This window comes from Ochlerotatus camptorhynchus, unplaced genomic scaffold (genome assembly GCF_037179485.1).
Source record: "Ochlerotatus camptorhynchus isolate MF236.1 unplaced genomic scaffold, CSIRO-AGI_Acam_v1.1 ptg000010l, whole genome shotgun sequence".
Classification (NCBI taxonomy): domain Eukaryota; kingdom Metazoa; phylum Arthropoda; class Insecta; order Diptera; family Culicidae; genus Ochlerotatus; species Ochlerotatus camptorhynchus.
In genome coordinates this window covers 3,952,931-3,965,329 of record NW_027040502.1, presented here as the reverse complement: position 1 = coordinate 3,965,329, position 12,399 = coordinate 3,952,931, and the positions used below count along the sequence as shown (strand labels likewise).

At 41.8% G+C, this 12,399-nt stretch overlaps 2 protein-coding genes across 2 annotated transcripts in view; one reads left to right on the top strand and one right to left on the bottom strand.

Annotated features, from left to right (window-relative positions):
• Sec23 (transport protein Sec23) overlaps window positions 1-12,399 on the bottom strand; it is a 229,938-nt gene that overhangs the window by 62,774 nt on the left and 154,765 nt on the right. The gene's annotated exons all lie outside the window — the stretch shown is intronic.
• LOC135699941 (juvenile hormone esterase) overlaps window positions 6,538-12,399 on the top strand; it is an 88,034-nt gene continuing 82,172 nt past the window's right edge. Inside the window, exon 1 of the mRNA XM_065220272.1 lies at window positions 6,538-6,711. Coding sequence (XP_065076344.1) covers window positions 6,583-6,711 — 129 coding nt within the window. The 5' untranslated portion in view covers window positions 6,538-6,582. The remainder of the gene's footprint in view (window positions 6,712-12,399) is intronic.

The window sequence follows — 12,399 nt, the reverse complement described above, 5'->3', positions numbered from 1 at the left end:
ATAATAGGAGCGTATTAGGGTACTTTATTTTGAAAAAAAGGATGAATTTCTGATAGGCTACCCTCCAGTTCGATTGGTAAAGATTTGATATGTGTATGGGAATTACTATGGAAGAATTTAAAAAAATCACTAATCTCGCTTTACTTGTCCAAATGTTAAAAACAATGTGTGGGGTTGTGTACAAGACATGATCGCATGGTTGACGTAGACTACGGTAAGCTATTCAGCAACTTCTCGTGCAATTTTCTTGATATTGAATTAAAATACAGTAGAAGTAACCTATTTTATCGGTCCTATATACATATTTTGGATTTCATACTTAGTAAAACTTGGCTAAATTCAGGACCTCAATGTAAAAATAGGAACACCTGTACCTTCCCGTTAGACGTAGTCTACATCAAAAATTATAAGTTGTTGTTAAAGTAATGGCCAAACAGCTCATTGATGTTACGATCAGTTTAACAGCATATCAATAAGCAGTGTTGGAAAAGTTCGCGATATTTCACGAAGTTCACCAAGGGAAAAGTTCGCGAGTCATAGTGAGTTTTCGCGAACTTTTCCATCACTGACAATAAGTATAGAAATACGAAAGCAAAATACAATATAGGGTAGATGAATATGAGCAAAACAACAACGCCAATTTCATCACAACAACAACAACAGGCTTGTTGATCATTGTTATGACCTGGCCTGAGTGTCCCTAATTTGGGCTGTGTGCGTAATCGGGTAAAGTTTGAGTAAGCGCCTTTCAAGTTCACACACAACTAAACAGCAGGATAAGAGCTGTATAGACTTACCTTACCAATCAGGCTAAGGCCTTGTTGTCCTCTGCTGTCCGAAGAAGTCGTCTCCACTTTACTCGATCCATGGCCACAGTTCGCCAGCCTCGTAGTCTGCGAAGGGTCCGCAGGTCACCTTCTACTTGGTCGATCCACCTTGCCCGCTGCGCGCCTCTTCTTCTTGTTCCTGTTGGGTCGCTTTCTAGAATAATTTTCACTGGGTCGTCGTGCGGCATTCTTACGACGTGCCCAGCCCACCGTAGTCGCTCAATTTTTTCAATGTGGACGATGGATGGTTCTCCCAGCAGCTGGTGCAATTCGTGGTTGATTCGCCTCCTCCACGTTCCGTCATCCATCTGCACTCCACCGTAGATGGTACGCAACACCTTCCGTTCGAAAAAACCAAGGGCGCGTTGGTCCTCCACGAGCATAGTCCAGGTCTCTTGGCCGTAAAGGACCACCGGTCTAATCAGCGTCTTGTAGACAGTCAACTTCGTGTGGCGGCGAATTTTATTCGACCGGAGCGTCCTCCGGAGTCCAAAGTAGGCACGATTCCCTGCCATAATGCGTCTTTGAATTTCTCTGCTGGTATCATTTTCGACGGTCACCAGTGAGCCCAAATACACGAACTCATCGACCACCTCGATTTCGTCACCGTCAATCTGAACTCGGGGTGGGAGGCTAACATTGTCTTCCCTAGAACCTATTCCTTTCATGTATTTTGTCTTTGATGCGTTGATGGCAAGTCCAATCCGTCTAGCTTCAGCCTTCAGTCTGATGTACGTTTCCGCCATCATCTCAAAGTTCCGTGCCATAATGTCAATGTCATCGGCGAAACCAAGGAGCTGGATGGACTTCCTGAATATCGTGCCACTCGTGTCTATCCCAGTTCTTCTGATCACACCTTTTAACGCGATGTTGAACAGCAGACACGAAAGTCCATCACCCTGCCGTAACCCCCTTCGAGATTCAAAGGGACTCGAGAGTGTCCTCGATACTCGAACAACGCACATTACTCGATCCATCGTCGCCTTGACCAATCGCGTCAGTTTATCCGGAAGTCCGTACTCGTGCATAATCTGCCATAGCTGATCTCGATCGATTGTGTCGTATGCGGATTTTAAATCGATGAACAAATGATGTGTGGGCACGTTGTATTCGCGGCATTTCTGCAGAACCTGCCGAATCGCGAAAATTTGGTCCGTGGTAGCGCGGGCACCAATGAATCCCGCCTGGTATTGCCCCACGAACTCTCTTGCATATGGTGACAGACGGCGGCATAGAATTTGGGAGAGTACCTTGTAGGCGGCGCTCAGCAGTGTGATCGCGCGGTAGTTGCAGCAATCCAACTTGTCACCCTTTTTGTAGATTGGGCATACGACACCTTCCATCCACTCCTCCGGTAATATCTCCTCCTCCCAAATCTTGGCAATTACCCAGTGCAGCGCTCTAGCCAGTGCTTCACCACCGTATTTTAATAGCTCCCCAAGTAACCAACAAGCCCGTTAATCGCCCTTTTTGGTATATAAGGCTGCTATACGACTGATATAAAGTTCGGAAACCCTATATTTACCTTATATCGCAAAAAGGGCGATTATCGGGTAGTTAGCGGGCTTGGTGGTTACTTGGGTCACTTGGTAGTTGATCTACACCAGTTGCTTTGTTGTTCTTCAACCGACCGATCTCCTCCTCAACTTCTTGAAGATCAGGGGCCGGTAGCCTGTCGTCTTCTGCGCGTGCTCCAAGGTCTGTTGCCGTGCCACCTTCGTTTTCTGCTGCTTCACCGTTGAGGTGCTCGTCATAGTACTGCTTCCACCTCTCAATCACCTCACACTCTTTCGTGAGAAGGTTACCGTCCAAGTCCTTGCACATATCGGCTTGCGGCACGTAGCCTTTGCGCGAACTATTTAGCTTCTCGTAGAACTTCCGTGTGTCGTTTACGCGGTACAGATTTTCCATCGCCTCGCGATCTCGGTCTTCCTGCTGACGCTTCTTCCTTCGGAAAACCGAGTTTTGTCTGTTCCGCGCTTGTCTGTATCGATCCACATTCCATCTCGTGCGGTGTTGCAGCATTCTCGCCCGTGCTGCATTCTTCTCCTCTACTAACAGCTGGCATTCGCCGTCAAACCAGTCATTTCTTCGGTCCGGGATTGCAGTACCTAGTGCCGCTGCAGCAGTACTACCTATGGCTGAACGGATGTCCCTCCAGCCATCTTCAAGAGAAGCTGCGCCAAGCTGCTCTTCCGTGGATAGTGCAACTTCCAGCTGCTGCGCGTAGTCCTGGGCAACTCCAGCGTCCCGTAGTTGCTCAATGTTGGGTCGCGGCGTTCGACTTCGACGTGTGTTATGCACCGTCGAGAGTTTTGAGCTCATGTATACTGCAACTAGGTAGTGGTCCGAATCTATGTTCGCACTGCGGTACGTGCGGACGTTCATAATGTCGGAGAAGAATTTCCCGTCGATTAGAACGTGATCGATTTGGTTTTCTGTGTGTTGGTCAGGTGATCTCCAGGAGGCTTTGTGGATATCCTTGCGGGGGAAAAAGGTACTTCGAACTACCATACCCCGGGAGGCTGCAAAGTTCACGCATCGTTGGCCGTTGTCGTTCGATACGGCATGCAGGCTGTTTGACCCGATTGCCGGTCTATACATTGCCTCCCGTCCCAACTGTGTGGTCATGTCACCGATGACGATTTTGACGTCCCGTTGCGAACAGCCGTCGTACACCTGCTCCAGCTGCGCATAGAACGCTTCTTTCTCGTCGTCGGGTCTCCCTTCGTGTGGGCAGTGCACGTTGATGTAGTTGAAGAAACGGCCCTTAATCCTCAACTTGCATATCCTCGCGTTGATCAGCTGCCAACCAATCACGCGTTGGCGCATCTTACCCAGCACTACAAAGCCGGTTCCCAGCTCGTTGGTGATGCCACAGCTCTGGCAGAAAGTAGCCGCTCGATGCCCGCTTTTCCATACCTTTTGTCCCGTCCAGCAAAGTTCCTGCAGTGCTATGACTTCGAAGTTGCGTGGTTGAAGTTCGTCATAGATTAACCTATCGTAACCCGGGAAGCCGAGCGATTTGCAGTTCCATGTTTCCAATCGTAGTCCTTATTTCGTCGCGTAGGTCTGTGCCGATTGTTCCGATCCGTATTTCTTTCTTCGGTATTTGCAACTTTGTTTTTTTTCAGGGCGGCTTGTTGGGCCTGCCCCAACCCCCTGTCTCGGCGGGGGACCATCGTGCACAGCTCTGTTAAGAGTCCCACGCTGGCACTAGGACGGTGATCAGCCGCTCCTAACATGGAGAACAGACGCCGTTTTGAGCCGCACCTCCATGGTGAACAGACGCTCGGGTTTGGTGAAGCATTTCCTCTATCACCGTACTATGGTTACCGCGCCAGTGTTCGCGTCGCACCTCTTCACTTTGCTATTGCCGGACTGGCAACATTGCCCAGGCTACGCCACCCAGCTGTGTCCATGTTTCAGCTGGTAGTCTTTTGTTATCATATGACTCGAGGAGGCGTGAAGTAGGAACTTGTGAGGACCAGGGCTAGGTATTCCGCTCCTTCCAGGTTGTCAACTCACCATTTTGTAGCCCTGTATAGAAGCTGTATAGAAGAGCTGTAGAGCTGTATAGAAGCGTAGATAGATATGCAATAAGAGCTTATCCCAACTGTCACAACAGCCATAAGTAGCTGACTAAGTACACCAGATTTGCTTGTATAGAGGTTGAGTATAACATTCGAATACAGTTTGAGGCTATAGAAATTAAATGAGTAAACCGTTTACATTGCGAAAATTGTTAGTTGGGTGATTTAGAAAATCGAAATTTGAACCACTCTAGTGGCCACTCTGCTCTGTGTTTATAGTGTCAGAAAGGATACTTCCTCATCTTTTGACTGAACTTTTATCCCTTGGCTAACCATTCCTTCATTCCGGATTAGTTTATATGAACAAAATCTTGCGAGGGCCAGTAATTGGTCTATACATCCAACCGGGAAATGCGAGAAATATTTTAAGCATATTATGGTGATATTTTTAGGATAATTCAGAGAAGCATTCCAAATGAATTTCTAGCATAATTCAATGAGAGTTCCGGGAGAATACAAAGCGCATTCTGAGGAGAACTACAAGTGAATTTTCAAGAGAAATCTCCTTTGAATATGGAATATGGACTATTCTGAGGTCTGAAGAACTAATTGCATGTTCCCCAAATTTTCCTGAAGTTAATGAAGCTGCCTTGAAGTTCCTTCGTAGTTTTAGAAGCTAGCCTGATGCTTACTCACTCAATTAAAGTACTTAAAAAATAAAGAAACATTCAAGAAAACATCAAAATGCTACACTCAATAGTTTCGTCGCAAATAGCCATGTCCCACTATTTTTGATTTCGTCCCACTGTGCGTCGCCCTTCCGTTGTTGAAATTCACTGGTTCAGGAGTTCATCGGAGCACGCCTAAGGAGCGTGTCTGTGAACGATCTCAGCGGATGGATACGTCACCATTCGGCTTTTGGCAGCTAAATCACGAGTCGCTCCACTAAACAACAAATCCATAACACGATTGGAACTATGCGCAGCGCTGCTCCAATGCCCGGTTGCTCCTTTCCGTCTGCACCAAAATTGGGACCAAGGAAAGCATATTTCTGTGGACCGATTCCACAATCGTGTTTCACTGGTTATCGTGAAGTCCATCCACCTGGCAAACGTTCGTGGCGAACCGTGTCGCTGAAATTCAGGAGTTAACAACCAACGGGCACATGGTACTTGCTTTTAATTAATGGAACTTCGTTAATGTTCTCTGATCAACATGGCTAAATGTTCGCTATTTTTTTAACTTCTTTGAATTTCCATGATATTACACTTTTAAAATACTCTCACCTTTTCCGGATAATTTATATAATTTATATTGCGTTACAGAAATTCTCTCGGAGCTTTGCTGATGTTTCCAGAAATTCCCTGAAATTCTCGAAAAATCTTTAAGGTTTCTGAAATTGAAATTATCTGTCTTGATGTTTTCGGAGCTTGAGAGAAGCTCTCAGTTCTATTGAAGATCTCGGTTCTGCACTGAAAATGTAATTCTATGGACTTCTGTAAATTTTCATTCATTCTCTAAAGGTATCTGTATGTCCCTGAAATTCCCGGAACATCTTAAGGGTTCTCGAATTTGTTTTAGCTCATCATGGAACTATCCTGAATTTACCTAAACTCACGCTTTTAGATCTTTAAACTGTTCCAAAAGTCTGGACTAAAGTTGCGGGAACTGCCCTTAAGATCTCTGAAATTCTCCAAAGATCTCTAGATCTAGCATTTCTGAGGACACACTGAGAATATTTCACAGATTTCTGTTAAATTTTACCAAAAGCTCAATAGCTGAACGTTCGGTAAACGTGCACGGCTATAAAATCATCTCGTGAAAGTTTTGTACGAAAATATTAATTCTGGGAAAACTTGCTTGTACGCTACAGCCCATGGTAAGAAGTGCCATAAAATTTGTCATAAGCATCCACACTTACGTTTGATGTGCATACCATTTGTTTTGCGTGTAATAAACCGTGAAATCCGATCGCAGCTCCGCCGAACATTAAAGTGTTAAAATTCCATCATAGTGTTTTTTTTTCGCGCCTTTGTATTCATTCTTTCAAAGTGCTTCATCTTCTTTTTCCACCGCCATCAGTGCTACTCGTCAATCCTGCCGCTGCTGCTACACTGCTACCGCTCTGCTGGTGCTGCTGAAGAGAACCGATCTTGAGAATTTGCTCGCGTGCACTCAACCCAACAAGTGATCCAAAGCATCCAAGTAATGCACGCGGAAAAATGTTCGTAATAACGAAGTTACTCATATTATCACTGCTCTTGATTGGGGCCCACTCGAGCTATGCGCTGGCACCGTCGACGTTTGGCGATGCCCTGGCCAGTGCCGGTCAGTTCTCCAACAAACTGAAGGTAAGTTGTTTTCACATATGTCGCACACTCTAATATTGGCGACTATTTATTTGCTTGATTTATACTCTGCACGGCATGTTTTGCAATCTGATGGAAGTATGTAGCGTCGTAGTCGTTGTCGTCGTCCTCAGGCAAATAGATGACTGTGTCGCGCGTTTGCCAAAGATTCAAGGTTCGTCGTCTGACGCTGGTGGGACTAGCGTTGAAATCTTTTGTTTTACTTGTAGACCAAGCAATTTCTAAGCTCTCTCTCTCTCTGATGGATGAGTTTGTTGATCATTGGTTGTCGCCTTTGATGGAGTAATCTAAGTGAGCGGGGCCGTGGCTTTCGTGAGAGAAGTGACCGTGTTAAAATTGGTTCAAATTTGCATGACGTGGTTGCCCGATAGGTCGCTAAATTTAAAGGAGCCAATTTGTCTTATGTATCTAATAGATTTTGAGGGCTAAAGCAAACGGTTTTGAAGTTAAATTACATGATTAAACATCAAACTTTGCTCATTTTATATATTAATAAATCATGTTTGTCTTGACCTAACTGTCGAAGACACAGTGCATCAGTCATTTTGCTATCAATGTCAATGTCATTCATTCAAAGCACATTGTAAGATCCTTTTCTTCACGAGTGAATGATTAACTAAGCCTGGTTTTAAACTAGCTGTAAGATTTGTCTAAGAGCGAGAATAATGGCAGTCCTCAAGTGTCAGTCCATTCACGATCATTATCGCTGCTGGTTAACATGCACGACACGCGCAATCCTTTAGTGCATTAAGGTGCCGTTAGTAGTCTTTAATATACTCAACTGGTGGTTATGAACATGTTATCCACACGTTCGATCGGTCAGTTTTCTTGATCCCCCATCATGGCACATATAGCAAAAAGTGACAACGTGCTTTTTTTTAATTTATCGCTTGCTTCTATTGAGCTAAAAGGAATACCTACTGGAGAAACGAAGAATTCTCTCCATCCTATAGAGATTATGGCTTCATGTTATAAAGGTCTTCGAAGAGTTAGAGTATAGATTCAAGCAAATATAAATGTTCTACACAACAGTAGTGTATGTAAAGAGAGCACCTTGGGAACGGTACAGACTCAAGCTTGGATGTATTAGGATGTATTATATTTCCGGCAGAACTATGAAGGCGATTGTAGTTCGTTTGTAACACGGTGGCTTGTTCAGTTATGAAGATATGAATGTTGCGTTCTGTGCTGCTTGAAGCCATTTGGAGGAAGCAAATTAAATGAAGAAAGGCCTGATTAATACAACTACCGCTGACAAGCGCCATTCTCTTCTAATGAATATTGAAATTCGCTTAAGGCTCAAATGGCAATCAATCAAGCGTTTACTTGTATTTGTTTTCCACTTTGATGGTATTGGTATTATCGACAATTTCATAAATCATGTCAAACTAATACAGCTACATCATACATATTTTTAAAATGTTGATACGTGGGTTGTATTGAAATCATGTTGCTTAATAGGTTATTCCATTTCAATTGAAATTGTCTGAAATTTCTGCTAAATATACTGAATCTTTCTTGATATTAATTATAATCTATGTCTTAGTGAGATTCTCCTATTGTATGTTATTTTCTAGATTTGCTTATTGATTCTTCAGAAATGCTTAGGGAATTTGCTAGAATCCTTCTTAGAGTACTTCGGAAATTCAAAAACTGAGATTTTCCATAATTTCTCTATGGATTTGCTAAAATTCCAAACAAGATTTATCTCCTCAATTCCTCGTGGAATTCATCGGAATTCGTTGTTAGTTCTTTATCTCCTTTTAGCATTCTATGGAATTTCGTTTGGGATTACTTAAAATCTTTCTAGGAGATATTTGAAGTTTCTATTCGACTGACAGCGACACTTGGAATACTATAGGATTCCATTTGATTTTCTGCAGAATCGTGCTTGAGGTTCTTGGTTAGCCCTTCTGGGATTCTATAGACAAGCATCAACAAGCTAACAAAACTCACCAGCTGCAAATCTCAAAAATCTGTGGAGAGATTGAGTTGCATGATTTTTGCTTTACACCCGAAAGCAACCGAAACTTCAATAACGGCTGGCAGCAGTCACATCGTGTCTGCCATTGGTGAAGACAAAAAAGAGATAGCTTTATTATACCTTCTCTTTCTAAGAAAACGAGATGCAACGGAATCATTTTTGCGTCGATTCAACTCTCAGTTTCAACTTTACATGTTGTGAATAGTCTCGCAATATCAAAGGAGTTTGTAAAATCAATATCAAGCATGATATTTTGCTCAAATATCACACGTGATATTGATAGCGTATGACAGTGGAATAATAGCAATTTGCTAATGATCATGCCATATTCACCTTCTTCGATTGATTGGTTCGTTGTGGATAGGGATATTTGGCAATCCCTCTGGAAATCCTCCAGAGCCACAATGGAGATTTATTTCTAAAATTATTTTTGAAATTCACCGGAGTTCATCGTAAGGCTCTTATGTATCTTTTTTTGGAATTTACTGGCATGTCTCCTGGGTTTCTCCTAAATTCCTATTTGTATAATACAAAACCCAGCTTGAAGTTATTCTGTATGCCTCGCAGAATTACATGGATTTTCAATTGTGGTTCATATAGTTAAAACTTGCTTTACCAAATGATGCTGTTGATTTGCGTTGATGAGCCTTTGATTCGTGAAAAATCTGCATTTGAAACCGTTTAAGTTCGGCCTAATTCTCACAGTGACCAAGAACTATCACTTCTGTTATATTGAAATGTAAACGATAAAACTTGTCTTGTAAACATAGTACAATCAACCGGTGGAAACTACCGATTTTAAATTGGCTCACTACTCGATTAGCCTAATTATAGTATATTGTTCTGTAATCTAAGCTTATGACTTCTGATTATAAATGGGCGTAAAATATACTCCACTGTGGTTCTTCTTAGAGTCAGGAGGATGTTGAAACTATTGGCTGAAAAATAAAAATTCAAGGCGGCTGAATTTGAAAATTAATTTCTTTTTATAAACCGCAAAAAAAAACAAATCAATCGGTTGTATCTTTGATTGTGTTAAATGGTTTTTAATAATTAATGAGTTGTTTAAAAGAATAATGTTTTTACAACAAATGATTTAAATTTGTGTTAATTTTGTTAATTGACATCAATAAAAAATCCGAGGGGTGACACATCTATATCTAGAGGTGTTCGAAAATCTCGCGCAATTGAATCTGTCTACAAAAATCTATGATTCATTTTACGCATCTAAATCTATCTACTCGCATCGAATTCTATCTTTGAGAATGAAATCTACCAAATCAATCTACGTATCATGTATTGTATTTACATTCATTTCGTGCATTCATTTTTCATCAGCAGAATTCCGTAAAATAATGTATGAAGCTTTTGTGGATTTAACAATTGACTACCACTTTTATGAAAAGCCCAAATCTGTATCGCTTATGCATGACAGGCATTATTTTTGCAGTTATTTTCTTTGACTATGACAGACTTTTTAAGCCTTTATGTATGGTGATTACACTGTAAGGACCGAGAAAACTCTGTAGGCCATGATCACATTGGAATACAATCTGTGAGTTTGACAGTTTGATGGTTGGCAGTGTACAGAGGAGCGATTAAGGTTTAAAGAATTTACTTCCAATTTGAGTGATAGAATGCCGGTAATGTAAGGGTTCCAGGTTTCCAGATTCGACCACTTGTGGGTCCCCGTTCAACGATAACGCTTGGCAGTTTTTGGCTCACTGCTTATATTTTCACCGCAATTGTCCGTTTTCACGTCACTTGTGATCACACAACCAAACTGATCCAAACCAACCAAATCGGACACTAAAAATAACAACGTAAACAAACTGCCAAATGTCGTGATACCTACGACCAGAGTTAATGTACACGTGCATCCATCCCGCGTGATAGAGACACGCTTTCAATCAGATCGTAGGTGCCTGGTACATTTCGAGACGAATTATTTCGCGTCTCTTTTTTATTCCTACGTGCCTCATCCGTGTCACATGTGCTGTGTCTCATGAGCTAAGCTCGGCGAACTCCAGGGAGATCGGCAGCGTACCTAACTCCTGCGTGCATGCTAAAAGTGGCTGGTTGGTGATAAAGAAAACAACGGAGAACTGTTGATCGAGTAGTCCTGTCACACTCTAGTGTTGCTGGTACAGCTGATTGATTTGAACCAGATGGTATTCAGTTTTTGAAGGTTGAGAGATTGTGGTTTTATAGAAGTTTTTCAAGCGGAAGATGAGTTAAACGATTATCATCGATTATCAATTGCTGGCGGGGTTATTTGCTACCGATCCATGGCCATGGAATTTTCGTGGTTCATGTATTGCTCGACCAAGTTCAAACGATTTAAAATCAGCTCCTGATCATTCTCACAAAATTTGATCTCATTAGAATGTGAGCTCATACTGCACTTGGCCCTTTGAAGTTTATGTGGGAATTGAACGTTAGGATAATTAGTTATTAATTGATTAGGAAGATGATGTTCTTCTGACATGCTCCATTTACTACTCAGCAGACAACGTTGGAATAATTGGAACAAAAAATCCAGGCTATTATGTCATAAGGGCAAGATGCAGTGTTGCCCTGAAAGCAGCCGATTAATCGTACCAGAAAGTTATTAACTTAGAAATAAATTAATAACTAATTTTCTAGACATTCAATTAAAGCGTGGTTTTCAACAAAGTTGTTGCTGGGAAAATTTCACGTAGGGAGGGGGGGGGGTCTCCAATGGACAAATTTTTACGTAAATCATTATGGTGTAGGACTAGAACGATGAGGACAAAAAGTACACTTCTTATAGCAATTCCCATATAAACTTCATAGAGCCAGTGCAGAATGAGTTCGCCATCAAATTAGCTCAATTTTTGGAATATTGATCAGCCTGATTTGGAACCAATTTAGCTTAGTTGATCAAATTGAAACCATCATAATATAATAGGTACTTTCCAGCTGGCAGATAACCAATAGTTCAGAAGGCCATTTAAAAAATGTCTTCGCTGTTGAAATTGATTCGTGTGACTTCATCCAGCTGTAATTTCAGCCTTTCAAGCTGTAGTCGATAATATCACTAGTTAATTCAAACATGTACTTAAATTTGAGAACTGTTCAAATATATTTAGAAAAAAAGCATGGTGTGTTCATCCCAAGTAGTAGTCAACCTGAAAATATGATGAGAAATAAGAAAACTGGATTGTAAATTTTAGGATGAATCCAACATATTTGTCATACTCTGAATTGAAAACCATGTTTCCAAAATGTTTTTTTAGTAGACCCAATATCTTTGAAAGCTCTGTGGAGCCGAAGGACTAAACAAATAATAAAATGGAGATCTAAATCAATTTCCTTCTTTTTTGGTTTGCAACGCATCGAATCTCGACAGATCCGCAAACCGTTTCTGCCGAGGATGCTGGGCTTCGTTTTTCCATGCTTTATTGGCCTCCTGAGTGCACGTCCATTATCACCACCTCTTCATGCTGGACCTCTACCACTTTCTCTTTTGATTTACTGGTGCTGTCTGACAATGCATCTACAGCCACTACACCACACAGCAAAAAATAAATTTTCATATTACATCCAAGAGGATGCACTTCAATCTTGTCGAAAATCTCATGTAATTTTTATGGCCACAAAAATAAACAAATGCAGTAAAAGCGGCGTACTGTCAGTTCATGCACTGTATGAATGATTTTTTT